Consider the following 25,704-nt stretch of genomic DNA (forward strand, 5'->3'; position numbering starts at 1 on the left):
GAAGTGGAAGGGAGAGGGGAGGGAGAGAGATGGGAAGGAGAATGGAGGGATAAAGTTTCCATACCTTTGATATACCTTTGATGAATTTCGAGAGTCTATTCCCGGAGCCCGGCCATGGGCCCGGCGCCCTACATATGCATCACAACCTGGTTAATCTGGCACCTGGTGAAGATACTTGTCCAGTTTCCTCTTGAAGGCTTTCAACACTTGTTCCAGCAGTGTTTCTGATATCTTCTGGTAAGATATCAGAATGTTGATACAGTGCTCCCTTATTGTTCCCACCGCACCGCTGCTTTTCACTAGGTTTATTTTGGTCAAGACTTTAAGGCGTTCCCAGTAATTTACATGTGGACCGTAAGCGATCTCTGTATTTGTTCAAGCTCTCATATTTCTCTTATTTTGAACGGGGCTGCCAACAGTAAGCAATATTCCAAATGAGGGAGGCACTAGTGATTGGAAGAGTGTCACCATTGGCCGTATTTCCCTTGTTTTGAAAGTTCTCAGTACCCACCCTGTCATCCTCCTGGCTACCTGGAGTCTACCTGGAGGGTATTCCCAGGATCAACGCCCCCGCGGCCCGGCCCATGACCAGGTCTCCCTGTAGATCAGGGCCTGATCAACCAGGCTATTACTGCTGGCCGCACGTAGTCCAACGTACGAATCACAGCCCGGCTAATCCGGCACCGACTTTAGGTATCTATATCCAGCTCCCTCTTGAAGGCAGCCAGGGGCCTATTGGTAATTCCCCTTATGCATGGTGGGAGGCTGTTGAAACAGTCTTGGGCATTGTGTTTTCTCTTAGTGTATCAGTGGCGCCCCTACTTTTCATTAGGGGCATTTTGCATCACCTGCCCAGTCTTATACTTTCGTAGGGAGTTATTTCTGTATGCAGATTTGGGACTAGCCCTTCTGGGATTTTCCAAGTGTAGATTATGATATATCTCTCTCGCCTGCCGTGATCTTTTGTCTCGTAGATGAATGGTTCAGAGAACCGACAAGTTGATGGACTGACTACATCGACACAGGTAAACCTCTAGTTAAGGCTGAGGGACTGATTACCTCAAACTCCTCCTGTTCACCATTCTCCTTCGTATGGACTGATGAAGCCACTGTGTGGCGAAACGTTCCTCGGTAAAGACACCGAAGTGTTGCACATGTGTCTAATTTATCATCTTTTGTCTTATTATGGTCTTTAAAAGGAGGATCAGCTGACATAATTATTCCCAGGTCTTTCACACGTTTCTTTCGTTATATTTGTTGATCCTCTTGAAGTCTGTATGCAGTGTTCCTTTTGAGTTCTTTATTCCTTCCATACCTAAGCAAGTGGAACTTATCACCACTGAATATTATGTTCTTCAATGCCCACTGGAAAACATTGTTCTTCACTGCCCACTGGAAAACATTGTTCTTCACTGCCCACTGGAAAACATTGTTCTTCACTGCCCACTGGAAAACATTGTTCTTCACTGCCCACTGGAAAACATTGTTCTTCACTGCCCACTGGAAAACATTGTTCTTCACTGCCCACTGGAAAACATTCCCTGTATCTCCCTGTAATTTTTCAGTGTCTAATACCGGATTGACTTTAATGCTTATTTTAGTGACCATTTATACATAATTTTCAACTTTTACAATGATTCTATCTAATGAGTCATGTAGAATTCAACCTTAGATAAAGATAGTGAGGGAGGTGAAAGAGGACGGATGGAACGAGGAAGGGAAAAAAAGAGGATGAAAGAGGAAAGGGAGGGGCTTGGGGTGTAACTGGGAGAAGTCGGTGGTGGTGTGGGGAAGTATGCGGGAGTATGTGGGAGCCAGTGTGGGAGGGAGGGAGGGAAGTGATGGATGGGTTTGGGAGGGGAGGGAGAGGTGTTGGAAGGGAGGGAGGGGGACATCTAGGAGGGGTGTAATGGTGCTGGTAGGGGAGGGAGGAGAGGGTGAGTGACAGTGTAGGATGGAGTAGTTTTGCAGGCGTGTAAAGGAAGACAGGGGTAGTGGGTGTAGCAGGGAGGAATAAGGGCCATCACTTATACACAGATACCTTATACTTGTCACTGGTATACTTCCAGCAGGGACTGTAGTGTTGTCTTACACTGACCTGTTATGTTGTCTTACACTGACCTGTAGTGTTGTCTTACACTGACCTGTAGTGTTGTCTTACACTGACCTGTAGTGTTGTGGTTGCGACCCACAACAGTTAACTAACACATGGGTGCCTATTTTAACTACTAGGTAGTAGGGACAGCAGGGGTGTAAGGAGGCATACCTGGAGGTTATTCCGGGGATCAACGCCCCCGCGGCCCGGTCCATGACCAGGCCTCCCGATGGATCAGGGCCTGATCAACTAGGCTGTTACTGCTGGCCGCACGCAGTCCAACGTACGAACCACAGCCCGGCTGATCCGGCACTGACTTTAGGTATCTGTCCAGCTCTCTCTTGAAGGCAGCCAGGGGTTTATTGGCATCCCCCATATGTTTTTCCTTCCTCTTCCTAGGGAATCGAACCTGAGACCTTGCGATTGTGAGTGGTTTATTCAGGGAAGGGGAATGGGGTGGGTTGGGAAGCATGGGTACAGTATGGTCAGAGAAGGAAGGGAAGGCAGGGAGAAATGGGTATATTGATAAGAGAGAGAAATTGGTATACTGGGAATGGGGCTTGAGAAGCAGTGTAGTGGATAAGGAAGGGTAGACGAGTCTGGTGAATAGAGAAGGGAAGAAGGGAGGAGAGAAGGTAGAAGAGGTGTGTGCAGTGGGGAGAGTGGTGGGATTGGATGGGGGTGGAGAGTGGTGATGGGGGTTCAAGAGGTATGTTAAGCCATGAGTGTGGGAGTAATGGGAGGGGGAGTGGCTAAGAGGGGGGAGTAGGGAATGTTGGAGGGGAGGAGGTGGTCATAAGAGTGAAGAGAGTGGAAGGGCGGAGGGGAGTGTGGGAGGAGCATGGGGATTGTGTGGAAAGGGAGGCTGAGTGTGGAGACAAGGCTTGGGGCATGAAGGAAGGAGGGAGGGAGGGAGGTAGAGAGGGAGTTAGGGAGAGGGAGTTAGGGAGAGGGAGAGAGAAAAGGAGAGAGAGAGAGAGAGAGAGAGAGAGAGAGAGAGAGAGAGAGAGAGGTAAGGTGTGTTGTAGAGTTGCCAGTGCTCGTGTGGTGTATTGTGTCATGGTTGTGTGTGAGTTGTAGACGGTGGTGTGTGCTCGTGTTCATGTCTGTGTTCTTCATATGTTCAGTGTTCCTCTGCGCCTGTTCAGTGTTCCCTGCCATATTTGTTCTCAGAGCCAGAGGTAGGTTCTCCCTCCTGCTCTTGTTTTTACTTTTATTATCCTCATGGTCTCCTCTATTGTTTATTTCTACTTACGTGTATTTTTTGTTTTGATATTTTACAATTGTTAGATTGACATCGATGGAACTATAACTCTCTTTTGTAACTCTTGCTTTTTCTAGAGCCTCTAGTAATGAAACAAATCTAGGAAGGTTTTGTAAGACAAATACGTGAATGAGGAAGGTTGGGTGTGAGTAAAACCTGCCTAGCAAGGGCAAGTTGTCATTGTTCCCTTAGGTAAGTCTTGGTTGGTGTAGCAGCCTAACATTGTAGATGTGGTTGATGGGTCTGGTGTGGTAGTAGGTAGGTGTGCTGAGGTAGATGTACCCCCGCTGTGTACTGGTACAACTCACTGCCTGCTGAGATAATAGTCTGGCTGAACGAAGACATTTGGGATATATGTCTGTTCTTTCAGGCAGCTGTCAGTGTATAATATGTAAAGCAATATTTTCACTGTTAGGAAATTAACTTCCTATCACGCACTTCAGTAATCATAAAGTCCCATTGTAGTCACACAGACACTCATAAACGAAAAATAAAATTGAAAAATAACTCACAGCGGAACGTTGACGCTTCGCGCCAAAACGTGACGTTTCGCGCCAAAACATGTTGCGCATGCGCATTAGTCAAGTGATGGTTGCCAGCGGTCTCCAGCGAGCAGTGGAGCCAACACTGGCGGGTGAACACTGAGCCTTGATTACCATGTAATACTGTACTGAGTACTATGTAATGCTGTGCCTGGGCGATGCTGTAGCCGGTTTGTATGTTCCAGGTCAAAATATCATTTTTCCTTCCTTTACCTCATTAGATTCGCAAACAAAAATTACAGTTAAGTATAATTGAGAGTTGGTAGACCTGTTAGGTAGGGAGTAGGGAGAGGATGCAGGAAGAGGGAGAGAGGTAGGATGATGTTGAAAGTGATGAGTAACATAGGGAGCATGATTAGCGTCGGTGAGAGATGAGTGAAATAGGGAGCAAGATTAACATCATTGAGAGATTAGTAAAATAGGGAGCAAGATTAACATCATTGAGATATGAGTGAAATAGGGAGCAAGATTAACATCATTGAGAGATTAGTAAAATAGGGAGCAAGATTAACATCATTGAGAGATTAGTAAAATAGGGAGCAAGATTAACATCATTGAGAGATTAGTAAAATAGGGAGCAAGATTAACATCATTGAGAGATTAGTAAAATAGGGAGCAAGATTAACATCATTGAGATATGAGTGAAATAGGGAGCAAGATTAACATCATTGAGATGAGTGAAATAGGGAGCAAGATTAACATCATTGAGAGATTAGTAAAATAGGGAGCAAGATTAACATCATTGAGAGATTAGTAAAATAGGGAGCAAGATTAACATCATTGAGAGATTAGTAAAATAGGAGCAAGATTGACATTGAGAGATTAGTAAAATAGGAGCAAGATTAACATAATTGAGAGATTAGTAAAATAGGAGCAAGATTAACATCATTGAGAGATTAAACACACCTGTCTAGAGATGCGGGGTAGGAGGAAGTGGTGGGGAAGAAGAGGTTTAAAGGAGGAATGGGGAGAGTGAGGGAAGACCTGGGGAGTAAGATGGGCAGCGACCAGGCTTGACCAGCGCGTCCTTGTCAGTGCCGGGGAGGGTCGCACATGTCAGCAGTGTCTAGCAACCTAGGATTAGACTGCTTCACCCGCTGCTTCTACCATTATGTATGGGAATAAGTCATTTTTTACTTTTCCTGGGGCTATCCTACTTAATTTACACATGTTCCTATGTACGATAATTGTACTTATATGTACGTGTGTCTTAATAAACTTACCTAAAAATACTGTTGGTTGGTATTAATTATGTGATGGTACATGTTGGTCAATAGATTACTCACACATTCGTGTTCGCATTTCACCGCAGATGTTGAGAGAGAACACAATAGTAACACCTGTTTGTGTGATGTATAGCAGGTAGTGGGAGGTGCACCACCTGTCTAGTAGAGTGTGCCATGTACCACGTTTACTGTTCCCCTTGAAGTTGAAGTTACAGTGTGGAGACTTGTATACTGCCAGAGGCGCGTCCCACTAGTAGAAGAATGTAACCATTAAGGGCAGGTCCCTCTCAGAGCCATCCATTCTCACCGTGTCTTCCTTTGCAGATGACATCCGAATCTGCATGACAGTGTCTTCCATTGCAGACACTGCAAAGCTCCAGGCGGACATCAACCAAATCTTTCAGTGGGCTGCAGAAAACAATATGAAGTTCAACGATGAGAAATTTCAATTACTCAGATATGGTAAACATGAGGAAAGTAAATCTTCATCAGAGTACAAAACAAATTCTGGCCACAAAATAGAGCGAAACACCAACGTCAAAGACCTGGGAGTGATCATGTCGGAGGATCTCACCTTCAAGGACCATAACATTGTATCAATCGCATCTGCTAGAAAAATGACAGGATGGATAATGAGAACCTTCAAAACTAGGGAGGCCAAGCCCATGATGACACTCTTCAGGTCACTTGTTCTATCTAGGCTGGAATATTGCTGCACACTAACAGCACCTTTCAAGGCAGGTGAAATTGCCGACCTAGAAAATGTACAGAGAACTTTCACGGCGCGCATAACGGAGATAAAACGCCTCAATTACTGGGAGCGCTTGAGGTTCCTAAACCTGTATTTCCTGGAACGCAGGAGGGAGAGATACATGATTATATACACCTGGAAAATCCTAGAGGGACTAGTACCGAACTTGCACACGAAAATCACTCACTACGAAAGCAAAAGACTTGGCAGACGATGCACCATCCCCCCAATGAAAAGCAGGGGTGTCACTAGTACGTTAAGAGACCATACAATAAGTGTCAGGGGCCCGAGACTGTTCAACTGCCTCCCAGCACACATAAGGGGGATTACCAACAGACCCCTGGCAGTCTTCAAGCTGGCACTGGACAAGCACCTAAAGTCAGTTCCTGATCAGCCGGGCTGTGGCTCGTACGTTGGTTTGCGTGCAGCCAGCAGCAACAGCCTGGTTGATCAGGCTCTGATCCACCAGGAGGCCTGGTCACAGACCGGGCCGCGGGAGCGTTGACCCCCGGAACTCTCTCCAGGTAAACTCCAGGTATAAAAAACTGTGGAAGGTGTATTCTGTATCTTGGTACAGTGTAGATGAATGGTTCAGAGAACCGATAAATTGATAAATTAGATACATGTGCAACACTTGGGTATCTTTAATGAGAAAACGTTTCGCCACACAGTGGCTTCCTCAGTCCATACAAAGGAGAATGGTGAAGAGCAGGAGGAGTTTGAGGTAATCAGTCTAATTTATCATCTTGGTACAGTAAAAACATTCGACAAGTTTTTCAAGTGAGAATGGATGTATTTGAGAGGAACCTCACCAAGTAAACTCCCTCTCCAGGTAAACCTTTGACAGTATACTATTTCCCGTGTCATGTCATGTACCACATGACAAACTGGATTGAGAACTAGAATCGCTTGTGCTGTGGTGCTGTGCTTGGAGTACTGCTGTTCAGAACGAATGAGATAACAGAGTTGAACAGGAACGTTTACTGCCCACATAGGCCCAATAAAACATTTAAATTACTTGGAACTCCTGAAAGAAGTGAAAATGTATTCCTCGGAAAGGTGAGATAACATACTCATATAAGATACTGCCGGTATACTAGAGGGACTGGTCCCAAATCTGCACATAGAAATCACTCTCTACGAAAGCAAAAGACTCTGCAGACAATGCAATATATCCCCCCCCCATGAAAAGCAGGGGTGCCCTGAGCCACACCACAATAAGTTTAAGGGGCCTACGACTATTTAATAGCCTTCCGTCATGTATAATGGGGGATTGGTTTAGAAAGACACGTAAGCAAGCACTATGACATATTTATTAGAAAACGTTTCGGTCCTGGGACCTTGATCACTTCTAACATACAGAGGTAGAAAGACATTATATATATATATATATATATATATATATATATATATATATATATATATATATATATATATATATATATAGGCGGAGAGTGAGGTGTGACGCACGTGACCTGAGGAATGTCATAAGAACATAAGAATGGAGGAACACTGTGGAAGGCCTACTGGCCCATGCGAGGCAAGTCCTTATCAAAACAACCTCTACCTATGATGAGGACGGGTAGACGATGAAATCATGTGACTCCTGTGTTGTTGGGTTGGTGGTGCTAAGTATCATGTATGCCAATGTTTTTGAAATTTTGTAGTTTCCAGTGTTGCGTTCTGTAGTGTCGGTGACGGCGATTAGTGAGGCTTCTAGGCACCGTCGGCGTCTGAGGTTTGGTTCGGTGAGAACGAGTTGTGCCTCATTCCAGCTCATCAAATGCCCCGTGGAGTCTCTGTGGAGGACACAGGCGTACCTTACATCGTCTCTGTTAGAGGCATTTCGATGCTCATTCAGGCGGACTGCAAGATCTCTACCTGTCTCCTCTACATATTTCTTAGGACAGAACCCACAGGGGATAGTGTAGACGCCTGCTGTAGAAGTTAGAGGTGTGGGACTGCGTTTCGTAGTGAGGTCTTTGATAGATGATGTGTTTATGGTGGAAACGTTGATGTTACTCATAGCAAGTGCCCGGCGAGTATTCGTGGCAACATCACCACATGGGAGTACTATGAACTGCTTAGGGGGCTGTTCCATGGGCGGTTTGTTGAGGATAGCTTGTGCCTTGAGTCTGCAATCTCGGATGAAGAAAGATGGGAACTGAAAACGTGTAAAGGCTTGTGTTATGTAAGTGCATTCTTCTTCTAGAAAACAAGGGCTGGAGATGCGAAGAGCTCTCAAGAAGAAGCCAATGAGGACCCCTATCTTAGTTCGGGTGTCTTGGTGTGAATAAAAGTGTATAAGATCGTCCTTGTTGGTAGGTTTTCTATACACTTTGAAGAGAAGTTTGTCACTGTCGGGAGATCTGCACAGTAGAACGTCGAGGAAAGGAAGTTTGCCATCATTTTCGAGTTCAAGTGTAAACTTTATTGATGGTTCAACTGCATTGACCTTGTTGAGAAGGGCCTGGATATTGAGACGTCTCGGATAGAAAACCAATATATCATCAACGTATCTTAGCCAGGTAACGGTGTTGGGAATGAGGGTGCTGAATTTCTCTGTCTCCAGGTTTTCCATGAAGAGGTTGGCAAGCACAGCACTGAGCGGGCTGCCCATTGCCATCCCAAAGCATTGTTTGTAACAGTTGTCCTGATACTTGAAGAAGTTGAAATTAACACAAAGTTCCACTAGATTGATGAAATCTAGAAGAGGTAAAGGGAGGTCGTGGTTTTCAGTGAGCCTCTATCTCAGAATGTTGATTGCAGTGACAGTGTTCCTCCATTCTTATGTTCTTATGACATTCCTCAGGTCACGTGCGTCACACCTCACTCTCCGCCTATATATATATAATGTCTTTCTACCTCTGTATGTTAGAAGTGATCAAGGTCCCAGGACCGAAACGTTTTCTAATAAATATGTCATAGTGTTTGCTTACGTGTCTTTCTAAACCAACTTGTCGGTATTTATTACCAAGGTTTATACCATAATGGGGGATTACCAAGAGACCCTGAGCTGTCTTCAAGAGGGAACGGGATTGGTTCTTTTAGTCAGTGTTTACAATGAATTGCTTGTAACCAGCAGTAACAGACTAGTTGATCAGACCATGATCCGCTAGGCCTGGTCATGAGCCGGGCCGTGGGGGGCACTGACCCTCAGAATATGTTCAGGTAGACTCTAGGTAGGTAGAAGGTTGGAGCACCATGGGCACAAGAGAACACTATGTTAGCATCTGTGCCCCAAGACTGTTCAACCTGCTACCAGCAAAATATCAGAAATATTGTTGGAACACGTGTAGAAGTCTTCAAGAAGAAACTGGATCACCACCACAGACAAGTACCAGGTCAATCAGGCTGTGATGGATATGTGGGCTAGCAGGCAATTGACAAAAGTGGGAGGGGCTGGGTGTGATTGGTGTCGTGGGTACGGAAGTAAATTCTTGGGTAGCGGTGGTTTTGATAAGGACCTGTCTTGTATGGGCCAGTAGGCCTTCCGCAATGCTCCTCCTTGCTTATGTTATGTTCTAAAGCGTCTCTACCTAGGTTGGGTTACGAGGGTAGAAAAATTCTTGAAACCAATTTTTTTGGGGGTCCTTTCCCCCATCCCCCAGGATGCGACACACCATCGACTAACTTCCAGTTATGTATAAAAGGGATGTAAATAAAGTGCTAAAAATACCTAACCAAGACAGGACTCGCAGCAATGGGTTCAAGTTGAAAAAGAAAATAGATTATGAAGGATGTAGGAAAGTACTTGTTTGGTATTAGAATTGTGAATGAGTGGAACAAACTCCCAAGTAACGTCATTGAAGCTATAACGTTGTGCACTTTTAAAAATAGTTTATATTAATGTTTGGTAGAATTACCGACAATATGTTAGGTAAAAGGGCAGAATGTTAAGTAAAAGGACACAAGTGCAACTAGTGTGACATTTTATTGTAGCAACGTTTCGCTCTCCAGGAGCTTTGTCAAGCTGAAATTAAGACACATGTGCAACATCTGGGTTTGTAAATTAGACACATGTGCAACTCTTGGGTATCTTTATTGAGGAAACGTTTCGCCACACAGTGGCTTCATCAGTCCATACATAGGAGAAACTTGAAGAACAGGAGGAAAATGAGGTAATCAGTCCCTCAACCTTGAGTCGATGTGTTCAGTCCATCAATCTTGAGTAGAATACGGCATATGAGCGGAGAAGCAGCTTATAAACCGTATGGCAGGAGAGGTGCAGCAGTCATAGGTCGTGTCACATTTATTCAATGTGGAAGTAGGTCGTGCCCAAGAATTAGGCAAGCGAAGAATTGTGATGAATGGTTTGAAAAACCGACAAGTTGAAGATTGAGACACTTATGCAGCATATGGGAATCTTTATTCAGGAAACGTTTCGCCACACAGTGGCTTCATCAGTCCAATACACAGAGGAAGGCGTAAGGAGAGGAGGAGAATGAGGTAATCAGTCCCTCAACCTGGAGTCGATGTGTTCAGTCCATGGACTGAACACATCGACTCCAGGTTGAGGGACTGATTACCTCATTCTCCTCCTCTCCTTACGCCTTCCTCTTTGTATTGGACTGATGAAGCCACTGTGTGGCGAAACGTTTCCTCAATAAAGATACCCAAGAGTTGCACATGTGTCTAATTTATCAACATGTCGGTTCTCTGAACCATTCATCTACAAACATCTGGGTTTCTTTATTGTAGACGTTTCGCCATCCAGTGGCTTTATCAATACAAATTCTAGGACATAGCTTGAAGACAGTAGGACTATATACAGAAGATGAGGTAATCAGTCCCTCAACCTAGGAGTAGGTGCGAAGAGCACCATAGTCGTGGAGATTCTGAAGCAGAAGCAAGGAGCCTGGCGCTTATATAGTAACGTCAGGTGTAGCAGACGAGGACATAGTCACTGGTAGGCTGGATTCCCCAGTGGAAGTAGGTCCTTCCCAAAGAGATGGGTTAGTTGTAGTAGTAGTTGTCGTAGTCGTGAAGGTTATGTTCATGTTGACAAAGCCGGCTTGACAAAGCTCCTGGAGAGCGAAACGTTCCCACAATAAAATGTCACATTAGTAGTGTACAATGCGGCTGGGGGGTCCCTTCCGGTTTAGGCCTTCTACAGGGAGGTCCCTTCCGGTCTAGAGTCTCGCGGTCCCCTTTTCACACCTATGTGTTACTTCCGGTTTGACCCCACCCATGACCCCCCCATGACCCCCCCACGCCCCCCCCACGACCCCCCCCCCCCACGACCCCCGCCCGCGCCCCCCCCGCGCCCCCGACCGTCGCGCCGACCCACAACCCTCGCCGCGCCCTCGCGCCCGCCCGCGCCTTCTGCTGCGCCTTCTGCAGCGTCGTCCGGATCGCCCCCCACGCCCCGAATTTTTTTCCGATTTTTTTCAATTTTTTTTTGAATTTCTTGTGCTCTCCTCGGATCAAGTTTTTCTCGATATCAAAGTCTCCAATTCCTCGGATCAAATTTTTCTCGATATCAAAGTCTCCACTTCCTCGAATCAAGTTTTTTAGATTACCCCTCTCACTTTCACCCACCCCCCACCTCAAATTTTTCTCGATAATACAAGTTTTGGATTCTCCCCTATGGGGTTTTGAATTTTCTTATGATCTCCTTAGATTAAGGTTTTCTCGATAATACCATGACTCCATCTCCTTGGATCAAGTTTTTCTCGATAATACAAAGACTCCAATTCCTCGGATCAAGTTTTGGATTCCCCCCTCTGGGGGTAAGCATTCAAAATGGTCTTCCCACTTTCACCCCCCACCCCAAATTTTCTCGAAATCAAAGTCTCCATCACCTCGGATCGAATTTTTTTTGGATTCCCCCCTCTGGGGGTAAGCATTCAAAATGGACTCCCACTTGCATCCCAAATTTTTCTCGAAATCAAAGTCTCCATCACCTTGGATCAAGTTTTCTCGATAATACTAAGACTCCAATTCCTCGGATCAAGGTTTTTCTCCTCCAATTCCTCGGATCGAGTTTTTGGATTCCCCCCTCTGGGTATAAGCATTGAACTCCTCCTATGAGACATACTTACTACAGGTCTAAACAAGTATTCCTCTCATCAAGTCAAATGAACTAAGAAGGGTGTTTACTCGGCGGTCAGTGACGTCACACATACAAGCTGAATCTTGTCGACCCTTTTAGTTCATTAAAGTTAATAAGGGGACACTTACCTTCTGTCAGTGACGTCACGTGATGACCACTTACCCCTACACATTTCATATGCAACATAGGGAAAACATTTTCACTCTTAACCCAGGATAACCCAAATAATTTCACATTTTTTTTTCGTTAATACCCACAATTTCTTTACAAAATACAACACAAGTCTAGACAATTTTCTCGTTTTAACTATTTCATCTCAGGTCACTCCCCACGAAGTAACCTTCTCCCCACCCTCCCAAACCCTCACACTCCCACCAACACCTCACAATTTTCACTCATAACCCCAATTTTTCTCGTTTTAACTATTTCATCAGAAAGTCACCACATCGCTTACATCCACTTTTCGTTAAATTCACTAGTCACAATTTTACATATTACGAAGTTAAATACGCACTTTTACTTTGAACACCTTCAAAACACTCTCATAAATCATTTGAATACTCACGTAAACACCTTTGTACATTTCCAAACAACACTGAAATACTCCAAAAACATCATTCGAACACCCCCAAATCACCTCTGAATACTCCCAGAACACCTTCATAAGTACTCTTGCACATCATTTGAACACCTTCAAAAACACCTTTGAACATTTTCCAAACAACACTGAAACACTTCCAAAACACTATTTGAGTACTCCCAAATTACACCACTGAATACTACTAAAACACCACTGAATACACTCAAAACACCACCCAAATCACCATAAACTAAGATCAACACCCACAACACCCACAATTTTTTCTCGTTTTATCTAATTTCATCAGAAAGTCACAACAACCCACAATTTTTTCTCGTTTTAACTAATTTCATTAGAAAAGTCACAACAACCCACAACTTATAACCACTTTTCAGCATCTCTAGTTCGACAAACATCACCCACATCCCACACCACCCACAACCCACATCACCCACATCCCACATCACCCACAACCCACATCACCCACAACCCACATCACCCACAACCCACATCACCCACACCCCACAACACCCACAACCCACATCACCCACAACACCCACAACCCACATCACCCACACCCCACAACACCCACAACCCACATCACCCACACCCCACAACACCCACAACACCCACACCCCACAACACCCACATCCCACATCACCCACAACTCACTTCACCCACAACACCCACAACCCACATCACCCACAACCCACAACATCCCCACAACCCACAATTTTTTTTTCTCGTTTTAACTAATTTCATCAGTAAGTCACAACAACCCACAACTTATAACACCCACATCCCACAACACCCCACAATTTTTTCTCGTTTTAACTAATTTCATCAGAAAAAGCCACAAAAACAACCCACTTATATCATCTTTTTCGGTATCTCTAATTCGACTACATTACCCACAACCCTCATCAATTACCAATTTATTCACATTTTTTTCCCTTCTTTTTACTGAATCTTAAAAGTAATACACATTCCTCCCTACAGTACTAAAATTCTAATAAAATCCTCTCCATACCCATCTCCTTGTATCCACATAAATCGATATTATACTCGCATCAACTACCCAACTATTGCGACAAGTTTCAACACCCCTCCATTCTTTTTCCAATATATCATAACTTTTCAATTCTATAATTTCTTTTTAAAATATTCACACATTTACCTTTTATTTTCAGTAAAATCTCCCCATATTTCTAATTACAACCCTCCCCATACCCCTCTCCATCTCACCCGCATTTTCTTCACATCCACTCACCCATCTCCCAACACACCTCTTCAGAACACACACAAAAATCACATTTCACATCCACAAATGCATCTCAAATCCACTAAAATCACTATAATCAAGATATTCACAAAACTCTATGACCACCTAACACACACACACACACACACACACACACACACACACACACACACACACACACACACACTTAAGTTTGGTTCCTAGTTTGTCCCCTAAGCTGGCTTAATTCCAAGTAATTACCCTAAATTTATATGTCTTAATCCCTAACCTAACTAACCTAACCTTAAAATATATTGGAACACTTCCTAAAAATACATTAGAGTACTCCAGAATTACTTTGAATGACTCCCATTTTTTGGATATTTCCAAATTAGTTTTGGAAAATCTTTAGATTACAGGGTAAAATCGAATATTTTCTTGTTGGTAAACACCCAACCCAAGGTAGAAAAATCACAATGACCATCTCCTTACCGAACACCTGGCATCAACTCAGGTCGGACAGACACAATGTAATGCGATTCACACCTGGGCTGTAGAAAATCACACGGCCATCTCCTTACCTTATCGAACATCTGCGTCAACTCAGGTCCAGACAGACGCCATGTAATGCGGTTCACACCCTATAGGTAGTAAAATCACACGACCATCTCTCTACCGAACACCTGCGTGAAGTCATTCTCATGGTCCGAATTCCCAATCCCAACCCTATCTCTAGTTTCAAGCTTTCAATGTTCCTAGCCTCCAATTCCTAATTTCTTAACCTAATTTCTGGTCTCAACCTAATTCCTAATAATCACTCCAAACACTCGAATGCTCCAAAACACCATTGATACATTAAACAATACTGAATACTAACCAAATACAATTGTCAAATAGAAACTGGAGTTTAAACCATTCACTTCGTCCAACATCCTGTAAACGAATCTCTTTCGTTATTTTAATGTTGCATATCGGGCATTTTCTTGTTGTTGATCGTCTAACATCTTCCTATTCGCTTCCGTATATTCCCTCTGCAGTTAAGTGATCCTGACGGCCCTCATCCGCCACGACGCAGGTCGGTATGCAGTAGGGTGGTGGCTGGAGTGGTGATTGGCTTGCCTCTGGTCCCTCCCACTGTCGTGATGGCTTCCCTGTCGGGGAAGATTAAAACAACCTCTAGGAGATATACGGAATGAATAAGGAAGGATGTTTAGGGATGATGGGTGAAGAGGAAATGCATATGCCAATATAAAATGCGGTAAGAATATTCTATTCCCTCATAAAAAGGATGTTGGATGGGTGATGTTAAACTTAGGGTTTCTGGTGATTTTGATGGTGATTTGGTAGTATTCAGGTGGTGATTTGCAGTAACTGTAGTAGTGTTTTTGGGAGTATTCTGAGGTGTTTAAGGTAAGTTAAGGTTAGGTTAGGAAGTTAGGATAAGTTAGGTTAGGTTAGGTTAAGGTTAGGTTAAAAAGGCTGAAGAAGAAGAAGAAGGCTTGGGTTAGTTAGGTTAGGATAAGTTAGGATTAGGTTAGGGTTAGGTTAGGGCTTTGGCTTAGATGGGCTTAGGTTAGGCTGGGCTTGGGGCAATGGGCCAGGTTAGGCAGGTTAGACAAGCTTAGGTTGAAGGGTTGTGGCTTAGGTTAGGATAGGTTAGGCCTAGGGGTTAGGTTAGGTTAGTTAGACAGGTTAGGATAGGTCTGGCCTAGCCCATCTCTTTGGGAGGGACCTGCTTCCACTGGGGAGTCCCGGCTACCAGTGTGTGTGCCCTCGTCTGCTTCACCTGACGTTACTATATAAGCGCCAGGCTCCTTTCTTCTGCTTCGGAATCTCCATGACTATGGTGCTCTTCGCACCTACCCCTAGGTTGAGGGACTCATTACCTCATCTTCTGTACATAGTTCTACTGTCTTCAAGTTATGTCCTAGAATTTGTATTGATAAAGCCACTGGATGGCGAAACGTCTACAATAAAGATACCCAGATGTTGCACATGTGTCTTAATCTCATCATAGGTTAGGTTAGGTTGGGCTAGGTTAGGTTAGGTTAGGTTAAGTTAGGTTAGGTTAGGTTAGGTTAGGTTAAGTTAGGTTAGGCTAGGTTAGGTTAGGCTAGGATAGGTTAGGTTAGGTTCGGTTAGGTGAGTTGATGCAGGTGTTCGGTAAGGAGATGGTCGTGTGATTTTCTACCATGGGTGTGAACCGCATTACATGGCGTCTGTCTGACCTGAGTTGACGCAGATGTTCGGTAAGGAGATGGCCGTGTGATTTTCTACCTTGGGTGTGAATCGCATTACATGGTGTCTGTCCGACCTGAGTTGATGCAGGTGTTCGGTAAGGAGATGGTCGTGTGATTTTCTACCATGGGTGTGTTTACCAACAAGAAAATAATGTTCGATTTTACGATAAAGTTTTCAAAACTAATTTGGAAATATCCAAAAATGGAGTCGTTCAAAGTAATTCTGGAGTACTCTAATGTATTTTGGAAGTGTTCCAATATATTTTAGGTTAGGTTAGGATAGGTTAGGTATGGTTAGGTTAGGTTAGGATAGGTTAGGCTAGGATAGGTTAGGTTAAGTTAGGTTAGGTTATGCTAGGTTAGGTTAGGTTAGGTTAGGTTAAGTTAGGTTAGGTTAGGATAAGTTAGGTTAGGTTAGGTAATGTTAGGTTAGGTTAGGTTAGGTTAGGTAAGGTTAGGTTAGGTTAGGTTAGGATAGGTTAGGTTAGGCTAGGTTAGGTTAGGATAAGTTAGGTTAGGTTAGGTAAGGTTAGGTTAGGTTAGGTTAGGTTAGGTTAGGATAGGATAGGTTAGGTTAGGCTAGGTTAGGTTAGGGTAGGTTAGGTAAGGTTAGGTTAGGTTAGGTAAGGTTAAGTTAGGTTGGGTTAAGGTTAGGGTAGGTTAGGTTAGGTTAGGATAGGTTAGGATAGGTTAGGGGTGTGTGTGTGTGTGTGTGTGTGTGTGTGTGTGTGTGTGTGTGTGTGTGTGTGTGTTAGGTGGTCATAGAGTTTTGTGAATATCTTGATTATAGTGATTTTAGTGGATTTGAGATGCATTTGTGGATGTGAAATGTGATTTTTGTGTGTGTTCTGAAGAGGTGTGTTGGGAGATGGGTGAGTGGATGTGAAGAAAATGCGGGTGAGATGGAGAGGGGTATGGGGAGGGTTGTAATTAGAAATATGGGGAGATTTTACTGAAAATAAAAGGTAAATGTGTGAATATTTTAAAAAGAAATTATAGAATTGAAAAGTTATGATATATTGGAAAAAGAATGGAGGGGTGTTGAAACTTGTCGCAATAGTTGGGTAGTTGATGCGAGTATAATATCGATTTATGTGGATACAAGGAGATGGGTATGGAGAGGATTTTATTAGAATTTTAGTACTGTAGGGAGGAATGTGTATTACTTTTAAGATTCAGTAAAAAGAAGGGAAAAAATGTGAATAAATTGGTAATTGATGAGGGTTGTGGGTAATGTAGTCGAATTAGAGATACCGAAAAAGATGATATAAGTGGGTTGTTTTTGTGGCTTTTTCTGATGAAATTAGTTAAAACGAGAAAAAATTGTGGGGTGTTGTGGGATGTGGGTGTTATAAGTTGTGGGTTGTTGTGACTTACTGATGAAATTAGTTAAAACGAGAAAAAAAAATGTGGGTTGTGGGGATGTTGTGGGTTGTGGGTGATGTGGGTTGTGGGTGATGTGGGTTGTGGGTGTTGTGGGTGAAGTGAGTTGTGGGTGATGTGGGATGTGGGTGTTGTGGGGTGTGGGTGATGTGGGTTGTGGGTGTTGTGGGGTGTGGGTGATGTGGGTTGTGGGTGATGTGGGTTGTGGGTGATGTGGGTTGTGGGTGTTGTGGGGTGTGGGTGATGTGGGTTGTGGGTGATGTGGGATGTGGGTGATGTGGGTTGTGGGTGGTGTGGGATGTGGGTGATGTTTGTCGAACTAGAGATGCTGAAAAGTGGTTATAAGTTGTGGGTTGTTGTGACTTTTCTAATGAAATTAGTTAAAACGAGAAAAAATTGTGGGTTGTTGTGACTTTCTGATGAAATTAGATAAAACGAGAAAAAATTGTGGGTGTTGTGGGTGTTGATCTTAGTTTATGGTGATTTGGGTGGTGTTTTGAGTGTATTCAGTGGTGTTTTAGTAGTATTCAGTGGTGTAATTTGGGAGTACTCAAATAGTGTTTTGGAAGTGTTTCAGTGTTGTTTGGAAAATGTTCAAAGGTGTTTTTGAAGGTGTTCAAATGATGTGCAAGAGTACTTATGAAGGTGTTCTGGGAGTATTCAGAGGTGATTTGGGGGTGTTCGAATGATGTTTTTGGAGTATTTCAGTGTTGTTTGGAAATGTACAAAGGTATTTTTGTGAGTATTCAAATGATTTATGAGAGTGTTTTGAAGGTGTTCAAAGTAAAAGTGCGTATTTAACTTCGTAATATGTAAAATTGTGACTAGTGAATTTAACGAAAAGTGGATGTAAGCGATGTGGTGACTTTCTGATGAAATAGTTAAAACGAGAAAAATTGGGGTTATGAGTGAAAATTGTGAGGTGTTGGTGGGAGTGTGAGGGTTTGGGAGGGTGGGGAGAAGGTTACTTCGTGGGGAGTGACCTGAGATGAAATAGTTAAAACGAGAAAATTGTCTAGACTTGTGTTGTATTTTGTAAAGAAATTGTGGGTATTAACGAAAAAAAAATGTGAAATTATTTGGGTTATCCTGGGTTAAGAGTGAAAATGTTTTCCCTATGTTGCATATGAAATGTGTAGGGGTAAGTGGTCATCACGTGACGTCACTGACAGAAGGTAAGTGTCCCCTTATTAACTTTAATGAACTAAAAGGGTCGACAAGATTCAGCTTGTATGTGTGACGTCACTGACCGCCGAGTAAACACCCTTCTTAGTTCATTTGACTTGATGAGAGGAATACTTGTTTAGACCTGTAGTAAGTATGTCTCATAGGAGGAGTTCAATGCTTATACCCAGAGGGGGGAATCCAAAAACTCGATCCGAGGAATTGGAGGAGAAAAACCTTGATCCGAGGAATTGGAGTCTTAGTATTATCGAGAAAACTTGATCCAAGGTGATGGAGACTTTGATTTCGAGAAAAATTTGGGATGCAAGTGGGAGTCCATTTTGAATGCTTACCCCCAGAGGGGGGAATCCAAAAAAAAATTCGATCCGAGGTGATGGAGACTTTGATTTCGAGAAAATTTGGGGTGGGGGGTGAAAGTGGGAAGACCATTTTGAATGCTTACCCCCAGAGGGGGGAATCCAAAACTTGATCCGAGGAATTGGAGTCTTTGTATTATCGAGAAAAACTTGATCCAAGGAGATGGAGTCATGGTATTATCGAGAAAACCTTAATCTAAGGAGATCATAAGAAAATTCAAAACCCCATAGGGGAGAATCCAAAACTTGTATTATCGAGAAAAATTTGAGGTGGGGGGTGGGTGAAAGTGAGAGGGGTAATCCAAAAAACTTGATTCGAGGAAGTGGAGACTTTGATATCGAGAAAAACTTGATCCGAGGAGAGCACAAGAAATTCAAAAAAAAAAATCGAAAAAAATCGGAAAAAAATTCGGGGCGCGGGGGCTATCCGGACGACGCTGCAGAAGGCGCAGCAGAAGGCGCGGGCGGGCGCGACGGGCGCGAGGGCGCGGTGAGGGTGGTGGGTCGGCGCAACGGTCGGGGGGCGCGGGGGCGGGGGTCGTGGGTGGGGGTCGTGGGCGGGGGTCGTGGGCGGGGTCGTGGGTGGGGTCATGGGTGGGGTCAAACCGGAAGTAACACATAGGTGTGAAAAGGGGACCGCGAGACTCTAGACCGGAAGGGACCTCCCTGTAGAAGGCCTAAACCGGAAGGGACCTCCCTGTAGAAGGCCTAAACCGGAAGGGACCCCCCAGCCGCATTGTACACTACTCACATTAATTGCTATTGTGTCCTTTTACCTAACAAAAATAGGTTGTTAGGTAAGACACATATGCAACAGTTAGGTATCTTTATTTCACCATGTGTGTCTTACCTAACAATCTGTCGGTATTTTATACCATTTTAATGTTCAAAAATAGGTTAGACAAATACATGAGTGGGTGTGAGCTGGACCTAACTAGCCTGGGCTAGTAGGTCAGATGCAGTGCTCCTTCTTTCTTATGTTCCTATATATTTATTGATAAATTAGACACATGTGCAACACATGGGTATCTTTATTGAGGAAACGTTTCGCCACACAGTGGCTTCATCAGTCCATACAAAGGAGAATGGTGAAAACAGGAAGAGTTTGAGGTAATCAGTCCCTCAGCCTTGAGTCGATGTACTCAGTCCATCAATCTTGAAAAGATTCCTATATATATTTATTGCTAGGTAACAGGTGCTAGGAGACTTGGCCACAAGTCTGGCCTCGCCCACGCTGCACGTAGGAACACATGGCCTTCACTGAGGACGGGATACTGTTCAGAATTGTCCCAGGATGCTGGATCCTCACTGACCACCCACAAAGCCTTGAATGTTGCTAGACTGTGAAGGTTACTACCCGCCTGGTGTTCTTGTGTTGCAGTGTGTGATGAGGTGCCTGTTCTCACCTGTGTGTGTTCAGGGGTCGATTCACAGCTCCTGGCCCTTATTCTTGACTTACTGGTTTTACGTGTCCCGGAGGGCGGGTACTGAGTATGGGTCCCAGAAGGCAGGTACTGTGTGACGTCTGAGTGTAGGTCACAGAATGCAGGTACCGTGTGACGTCTGTGTGGGTTCCAGAAGGCAGGTACTTTGTAACATCTGAGTGTGGGTCCCAGAAGGCAGGTATTGTGTGACGTCTGAATGTGGGTCCCAGAAGGCAGATACTGTGTGACGTCTGAGTGTGGGTCCCAGAAGGCAGGTACTGTGTCACGTCCTGAGTGTGGGTCCTGGGCGACCTCCTGGGTGTTGGTCCTGGGCAGCCTCTTGAGAGTGGGTCCTGGGCAACCTCCTGGGTGCTGGTGGTTAACCTCGTGGAGAGCTATTGATCAGCAGCGTCACAGGTGACCTTGTTCCTCCTGAAGCAAGAGACAACCCAACCTGTGTTTTATGCTCGGCTTCACCCAGGTCCATGTATATGCACGTGGCCAACACCCACTACACTACCCAGGTTGTCCACTACTACAGTTTCACCCATAACACGGCTACACTCACTTACGCCACTACTCCACTCTTACAACACTACTACACTCTCACTCACAACACTACACTCTTACGTACAACACTACTACACACCCACTCACACTTGCTGATTGTCCTGAACTCATTGAAAACGGGGAAAGGCTGGGGGAAACACTAAATCAGGATGGAAGACAGGGATAGCAGGGTGGTTGTGGTGGTATATTTAGAATTGAGAGTAGCTAGATTAAGGAACAAAATTAACAAGGAATAGGATGTGAAGTTAAGAACTGTTCAAGATATGCAGGATAAACTTGAGAACACAGGGTGGAAATGGCACGAGACTGAAGGACGATTGTGGCAGAAAAAATGCCTCAGACACTGGCAGAGGACATAGAATAGAGAGAAGGCAGAACGAATAAGGGAAAGGTAGGAGCAGGAAAGGAATGAGGGGGAAAACGACCTGAAGGCCTGTAATAAAGATCATAACAAAGCAGTTGAATTGACACAAGGATGAGGAGAAATGGAAAATTTTCCGTTTTTTTTTTCGGCATAAAAGGCTCGCTTTTTTTCCCCCCCCCCCCAAGACAAGTCGGAACATGAACGTGCACCTTACATGCTCAAGGTCAGGGTCAAGGGTAGGCTTTGTGTTAATGGCAAGTGGTGGTGTATAAATGGTCATGGACTTCATTATAGTAATTAAGTTGTAATACTCCTGCGTCTTATATGCCGGAAAATACGATATTAATGAATTATGTCTTCCCAAAGGTGAAGACAATTCAAGACTTGAGATGAATACAGAAAATATAGAAATTAAGGAATAATCGGAGGATCAGTGAAAATATAGCAGGTGACAAATTTTTTTTAGGGTTGACAAGTGTTCCTCAGCACCTGTCTGCTGATTAAGTTTATCTTTGCATCACAGTTATCATGACACAAGATCTTGGAGTATAAAAAACTAAACAGAACGAGGTTGAGGAAGATACTGGGATCAGAACAGAGAGGAGAGATGGAGAGAGAACAGTTGAAGAAAAGATTGAAAAAATGGAGCAATAGGGGAAGATAGTAAGAAGTATATAACTGCAGTGATTCGCAACATTTTCACTGTCTGTGCTTTACTCTTTTCAGACAGTAACCCTGGAACTACGTTATCTTACTATCCCACCTACACCTGCCCCTTCACTCTTCACCCCTTCAACACACCCTCCACAACACACCTACTCTTATGCCCTCCTTCAAAACCATGGCAGACTGTCATAACAGGAGGGCCCTGCTTATACAGCAGGTTAGGTTCTGGATTAGTGATCTAAAGGGAAAATCGCTGTAAAATGAAACATAGCCCCTTTTTTCACTTTCAAATGCATATTAAAGCCTGATAACATGTTTACACTATCATATATTAAGTGAGCAATAGAGCTAGGCCTAAAAAATGCATATACAGTACACACATTAATTGCCTTAATATATTTTTGTCCTTAGCTTATAGTGAATGGTGAATATATTTATTGTACGAAGTCTGAATAAATGAAAAATGAGTATAATTGAAAACCGCTGCATTAGCGGAACACTGTAATGCGAAGCGCTGTATAGCGGGGTCAGCCTGTACTATGGGTGCCTTCATCCCGACCTTCCATCAGCTACACCCACTGCAACTAACCCACGTTTATCCTCCCCAACACCCAGGGAAGGCATATTATACTACGACAAACTGGGACATAGAAAGGTCAAAATATGGTACACGAGCCTGGCTCATGGCCGGGCTCCGAGAGTAGTTAGAGCCGGGAATCAAAGAGAGAGCCAGGGATCAAAGGGAGAGCCGGGGATCAAAGAGAGAGCCGGGGATCAAGGAGAGCTGTGGATCAAAGAGAGAGTCGAGGATCAAAGGGAGAGCCGGGGATCAAAGAGAGAGCCGGGGATCAAGGAGAGCTGTGGACCAAAGAGAGAGTCGAGGATCAAAGGGAGAGTCGGGGATCAAAGGTAGAGCCGGGGATCAAGGAGAGCCGGAGATCAAAGATAGAGCCGGGGATCAAGGAGAGCCGGAGATCAAAGATAGAGCCGGGGATCAAGGAGAGCCGGAGATCAAAGGTAGAGCCGGGGATCAAGGAGAGCTGTGGATCAAAGAGAGAGCCGGGGATCAAAGAGAGAGCCGGGGATCAAAGGTAGAGCCGGGGATCAAGGAGAGCTGTGGCTCAAAGAGAGAGTCGAGGATCAAAGAGAGAGTCGGGGATCAAAGGTAGAGCTGTGGATCGAGGAGAGCTGTGGATCAAAGAGAGCTGTGGATCAAGGAGAGCTGTGGATCAAGGAGAGCTGTGGATCAAAGAGAGCTGTGGATCAAGGAGAGCTGTGGATCAAAGAGAGCTGTGGATCAAGGAGAGCTGTGGATCAAAGAGAGCTGTGGATCAAGGAGAGCTGTGGATCAAGGAGAGCTGTGGATCAAAGAGAGCTGTGGATCAAGGAGAGCTGTGGATCAAGGTTAAGTTAGGTTAGACCAACTTCATCAACTTCTTTCCGTTTAATGTACACTTCAACGTTTACACAAGCTTATTCTTTCAAAGCTACACTTACGATATATTCTTCAGATATTCCTTAATATAATTACCACTCTTAATATAATTAAAAATATCGCTGTGTAGAAATAGGGCAATATTACGGGAGATGGAGGAAGAGGAGAGTATCTACACTCTTGGTACTCACGTTGTACTCGCCTAGTCTTGTTAAAGTTGCAGCTCACGCTCTAGAGTCCGTCTCAGCTCTCTACAGGTCACAGACCAGTCATTTCTTTTGTTATTTTCGGCCTCTTAAAAACTGTTGCTCTTTCCATGAGTGAAGTGAGTACCAGTGGGACCAGACAATGTGTCGCCATACTGTGTACCACTAGATCAGCATCAGTGGGACCAGACACTGTCGTCATACTGTGCGCCAGTATGGGGGCGTTGATCCCAGGAATACCTTCAAGGTAGACTCCAGGTTGTTAGGTAAGACACATATGCAACAGTTAGGTATCTTTATTTCGAAACGTTTCGCTTACACAGTAGGCTTCTTCAGTCGAGTACAGAAAAGTTGATAGAAGCAGAAGATACTTGAAGACGATGTAATCAGTCCATCACCCTTGAAGTTTTGAGGTGGTCAGTCCCTCAGTCTGGAGAAGAGTATTGTTCCATAGTCTGAAACAATATGGAGTTGAAGTGACAGGATGGAGCCTATATACCGCCAGGAGGTGAGATGTAGGCCACTAGTAGAGGTAAGAATGTTGTCGTTGGAAGGTCAGGTCCCTCTCAAATCCAGCCATTCTCACAAGTAGAAGTTGACAAAGTTGATTTCAGGTTTGTACCAAGATACCCTTGTGTTGCAGTGTCTGACAGAGTGAACATTAAAATGGTATAAAATACCGACAGGTTGTTAGGTAAGACACATATGCAACAGTTAGGTATCTTTATTTCGAAACGTTTCGCCTACACAGTAGGCTTCTTAAGTCGCGGGGGCGTTGATCCCCGGAATACCCTCCAGGTAGACTCCAGGTGATGGACTGGGCCGCGGGGGCGTTGATCCCCGGAATACCTTCCAGGTAGATTCCAGGTGGTGGACCGGGCCGCGGGGGCGTTGATCCCCGGAATACCTTCCAGGTAGACTCCAGGTGTCTTACAGACACAATGATACCAACAAGTTTTAAATTTTATAGATGCAAATTTGCTACTTTCCTAACATAGTTATTCAATAGGTTGGATAAATTCATGAGTGGATGCGGGTGGGTGTGAGTTGGACCTGACTAGCTTGTGCTACTAGGTCAGATACCGTGCTCCTTCCTTAAGTGAATGTGACCTGACCTAACTAGATTAGGACATTGGCTTAAGCCAGTAGGCCTGCTACAATGTTCCTTCTTTCATATGTTCTTACCTCGGAATTGTTTGATTCCTTTTAATAATTAGGGAACACATTTTCTGATTGACTTCATACTTTGATAAATGATGATGATGTTGATTCCTGCAGTGTTGCATTTGCAGTTTGTTCAGGAATACCTGGAGTTTACCTGGAGAGAGTTCCGGGGGTCAACGCCCCCGCGGCCCGGTCTGTGACCAGGCCTCCTTAGGTCAGTGTCCCAGGATGCGACCCACACCAGTCGACTAACACCCAGGTACCCATTTTACTGATGGGGAACATAGACAACAGGTGGAAAGAAACACGTCCAATGTTTCTACTCTGGCTGGGAATCGAACCCAGGCCCTCGCCGTGTGAAGCGAGAGCGTTAACCACCAGGCCACCAGATATTATTGACATAATATAAAGTTCCTGGTGATGCAAAGTATTTCAACAATGATGAATGTTTCACAAGGGGAGAAGAAGAGAGAGTGGACTGCATATTGAATGTAAGAACGTAAGAAAGAAGGCACGCTGCAGCAGGCTTACTGGCGGTGGAAATAAATGGTATAAAATACCGACACAATGGAAATATAAACACATATGCAGTATAATGTGATCCTTTATTGACTACGTTTCGCCCACACAGTGGGCTTTTTCAAGTCACAAACAGAACTACCTGGGGTAACGAGTATTTATAGTCAGGTTCAGAATGCTGAGGTCAGATGCAGCATTCTCCACCTGACCTCAGTATTCTGAACCTGACTATAAATACTCGCGTTCCTTCCACCCCAGGTAGTTCTGTTTGTGACTTGAAAAAGCCCACTGTGTGGGCGAAACGTAGTCAATAAAGGATCACATTATACTGCATTTTTTTTTTTTTTTTTCAACAAGTCGGCCGTCTCCCACCGAGGCAGGGTGACCCAAAAAAGAAAGAAAATCCCCAAAAAGAAAATACTTTCATCATCATTCAACA

At 44.2% G+C, this 25,704-nt stretch overlaps 1 protein-coding gene across 6 annotated transcripts in view; it reads left to right on the top strand.

Annotated features, from left to right (window-relative positions):
- Positions 1-25,704, top strand: part of LOC128699959 (AF4/FMR2 family member lilli) — a 183,237-nt gene that overhangs the window by 132,514 nt on the left and 25,019 nt on the right. Inside the window, exon 1 of one of the 6 annotated variants that reach the window (XM_053792804.2) lies at positions 3,129-3,276. The exons of the other annotated variants lie outside the window; for them this stretch is intronic. Coding sequence (XP_053648779.1) covers positions 3,198-3,276 — 79 coding nt within the window. The 5' untranslated portion in view covers positions 3,129-3,197. Of the gene's footprint in view, positions 1-3,128; positions 3,277-25,704 lie in introns of those variants that run through there. 6 annotated transcript variants of the gene reach the window in all.

Source organism: Cherax quadricarinatus, chromosome 64, assembly GCF_038502225.1.
Source record: "Cherax quadricarinatus isolate ZL_2023a chromosome 64, ASM3850222v1, whole genome shotgun sequence".
NCBI classification, from domain to species: domain Eukaryota; kingdom Metazoa; phylum Arthropoda; class Malacostraca; order Decapoda; family Parastacidae; genus Cherax; species Cherax quadricarinatus.